Genomic DNA, 3,396 nt, shown 5'->3' with positions numbered 1-3,396 from the left:
ATAACAACAACAACAACAATAATAATAATAATAAAACAATAGTTTTATATTAATATTTTTTCATTCGCACAGATCAGATATCGAACTTCAACGGTAACCTGATGTTGACGAATATCAATTACACAAAACCAATCAACGTTAAAGTTAACAACGGCTGGATACTTGTGCAACAGGTGAGTCGTAACAACGTGCAACATCCTCTTGTAACATCAAAGTTATGCATTTGTATATGTGCCTGTGTATGTATGTTTGTGTACTTGGGACGTTCGTTTATTTAATCGTGAGTAAAAGTAGAAATATTTGCAAACCAGAGAGTAAACAACCAGTTGGATTTCAATCGCAACTGGCTGTCATACAAAAATGGATTCGGATCCTATGAGGATAACTATTGGATGGGACTAGAGAATTTCTACCAGATCACGAGCAGCGGCAACTACACTTTCAGGCTAGAAGCTGTGGCGAATTCTGGGTAGGTTTCCACCTATTCCTGCTTATTATCAAGAAATCACTTACACCAACAACATTAGTAGTTTCTAGCTGATCTTGTTAAAACGCTTGTTGAGATAATTCTTAAATAATTTCAAAATTGGTTTCACAACATGACAGGAAAGGTCTGTATGACGAATACTCAAAAGTGACCATCTACCCGGAGAGTAGCAAGTACAGGATCGTCCTTGGAGCATTTACTTCCGGAACCACCAACGTTATGAACGATCCTGCTTCTTACTACATTCACAATGGAATGAACTTCAGCACTCCTGATTCGGATAATGACAAGTTTTTTCCTATTTATTTTAGTCACTATGTCAACTACCCGCTAATAAATGAAATGACAAAATCAAATTTTTCAATGAAAACAAGGCAGTTAAAACGACGAGATGTTGCAATAGTAGTTCTGTTGTTGCGTTGGCTGGGTTTGAGCGCAAAGTGATCCCCGTCTGTGTGTGTGTTTGTGTGTGTGTGCGTGTGTGTTTGTGTGTGTGTGTGTGTATGTGTGTGTGTGTGTGTGTGTGTGTGCTGTAGTGATTCACGCGTATTTATTTATGCGCTCTCTGTGTTGTTGACACCTTCTAGAAGCATTTGAGAATCGTAACAAAAATAACGATGTAGTAATAATTAATTCAGTGTGATTGAACTAGGCATAAACAAATGCTGCAGGTCGAGTTCGAACTGTGCCTCCACGTTCAGTTCAGGCTGGTGGTTCAACGATTGTCATGCTATAAACCTCAACGGCTTGTTCGGAGATTCCTTTCAATATGATGTTTATCTTGTGAAAAGTAGTTGCATGCTCATCAGACAAAAGTGACATTTGTTTTACTTCATGCTAATTTTTTTCCAGCTATTTTTGAAATTTTAAGAAACTTTGTATGAGAATGTTTCGGTAATAATGATTTATTACATTGTATGAAGACAGTGTTTGTTTGGATCTACTCATTTATTTTGTTTTCCGTCCCCTGCTCATTCTTTTTGCTTGATTTAATAAAACATGAAAATATGATTTGTGTGTAATCAACTTGCAAGTTGCATCATTCTATTCAATTGTAAATAAAAAGTGCTTTCCGATGAATTTCAAAGTTTGCGGCTGGATTTGCTAAGTTGAGATGCGAGTTTTGTTCCAGTGCTGGCCTCTCTCGAACGAAAATTTAAATTAGTTTCAGGTTCGACTATTGTGTTCTATTTTTCATAAACTGCATACAAATGTTTGTTTTATTTCATAAAAAGTATTTATTACTTGAGATTAAACAGTGTTCATCGTTCATCACGAAGAAGGTTGAAAGAGGAACTGGGAAATGATTTACTGTCGGAAGCAGGTTGATCGAGGCCCTGAGGTAAAGTAAGAATAGGAACGTAATTGAGTGGGAGAACATTTTCAACGAAGTTCATTCTGTTACGTAAAATACTTCATACTGAAATCATTTTTCTGTCTTTCGCTGTCGCATTTCGATGGGATTCCCACTACATTCGAATGCAAAGTGCAGGACCAGTGGCGGATCCAGGAAGGCTAGGATCATGCACCAACCGCCACCGGACATGAAAGAAGAACACATCAAGAGTTTTGTGAGAATTATTGGACGTAATAATTTAGTATTCTGTTGATTAAACGAGAGTTATTGAAAAGTGTCATATCGACAATTTTGGAACTTTGAAATTTCTGAACAACGAGTGTGGTACGCTGTGATGCTGCCTTGTTGCGTCCGACCTTTTCAGAAAGAGAAGTTTTATTTAAAAGCTTAAATAAACGTTTATAAATTTAAAAAAAGTTATTTTGTACCCAGCGAACAAGAATTGACAATTTCGAAATTACTCATAGATATGACCCTTACTAAAAACTTGTAATGTATCTGAGTTTGACGATATGCTAGTATTTATATTTTAGAAAATAAAAAAACCGCACACACACGCACACACACATGCACACACACGTACACACGCGCACGCACACATGCACACACAAACACGCACACACGCCACATATTGCCTTTGATTTATCGTCAGTTCATTGAACGTGATTCGAATACTGCCGAGAATCATGATGTGTTTTTTGTTTGCTTGACTGTTTTGCATGTGTATATATGTACGTTTGCATATGTGTGTATGTTTATCTGTGTGTACGTGTGTATGTACGTGTGTTTGTATGTGTGTGTGTTTGCTCTCATTTCAGCTTACCAAAGATCATGAACGAATCGTGAATATTGTGAGAATTAATCGGACAATATTGCATCGGATCCGTTTCTATTTTGTGTTATAATTAATCTGGGCTGTTTGTATGTTCACCTTTGTGGTGGAATTTAATGTACGTATTAACATTTACCCATAACATTATAGGCAGATTTGGTTAAGATAAAGGCCTCATCATTGTCATCATCATCGTCGTCATCGTCATCATCACCACCATCATCATCTTTATCATTACCATTATTATTATTATTATTATTATTATTATTATTATTATTATTATTATTATTATTATTATTATTATCCTCATCATCATCATCATCATCACCCTCCTCCTCTCTCCAATGGTCATATGCGAATATGATTGGTGGTTGACAGAGTTGGAGCAATTGTTGAGTTCGCCATAAATCATTGCCAATTATTATGGAGCCATACTAAGATTCATGGTTTCCTATTCTACTCTCTCTATCTCTATCTCTCTTTCTCTTTCTCTCTCTCTCTCTCTCTCTTACTTCTCTGTATCTGTCTTTCTCTCTCTTTCTCTTTTTCTCTTATTTCCTCTTTATCCTTTATATATTTTTATATTTTTGTATTGTTTTCTTTTGTTTTTTCACGTTTTGTCTTCTCTCTTGCTCTCTCACCCAACTCTCTCTCTCTTTTTTCTCTCCCTCTCTCTCTCTCTCTTTCTCCTTTTCTCTCTCATCTTTTTATTCTTCTTTT

At 36.1% G+C, this 3,396-nt stretch overlaps 1 protein-coding gene across 1 annotated transcript; it reads left to right on the top strand.

Annotated features, from left to right (window-relative positions):
• Positions 1–296: 296 nt before the first annotated feature.
• Positions 297–1,306, top strand: HELRODRAFT_84296 (hypothetical protein; the record flags this gene model as incomplete). The annotated part of the gene is made up of 3 exons (XM_009024024.1): positions 297–469; positions 607–777; positions 1,159–1,306. Coding segments are annotated over 3 exons (492 nt in total), but the record flags the coding sequence as incomplete, so codon positions are not given.
• Positions 1,307–3,396: the final 2,090 nt, after the last annotated feature.

Source organism: Helobdella robusta (genome assembly GCF_000326865.2).
Source record: "Helobdella robusta unplaced genomic scaffold HELROscaffold_39, whole genome shotgun sequence".
Lineage (NCBI taxonomy): Eukaryota > Metazoa > Annelida > Clitellata > Rhynchobdellida > Glossiphoniidae > Helobdella > Helobdella robusta.
The sequence above is the reverse complement of the archived record's forward strand: the minus strand, read 5'-3'. Positions and strand labels throughout refer to the sequence as shown.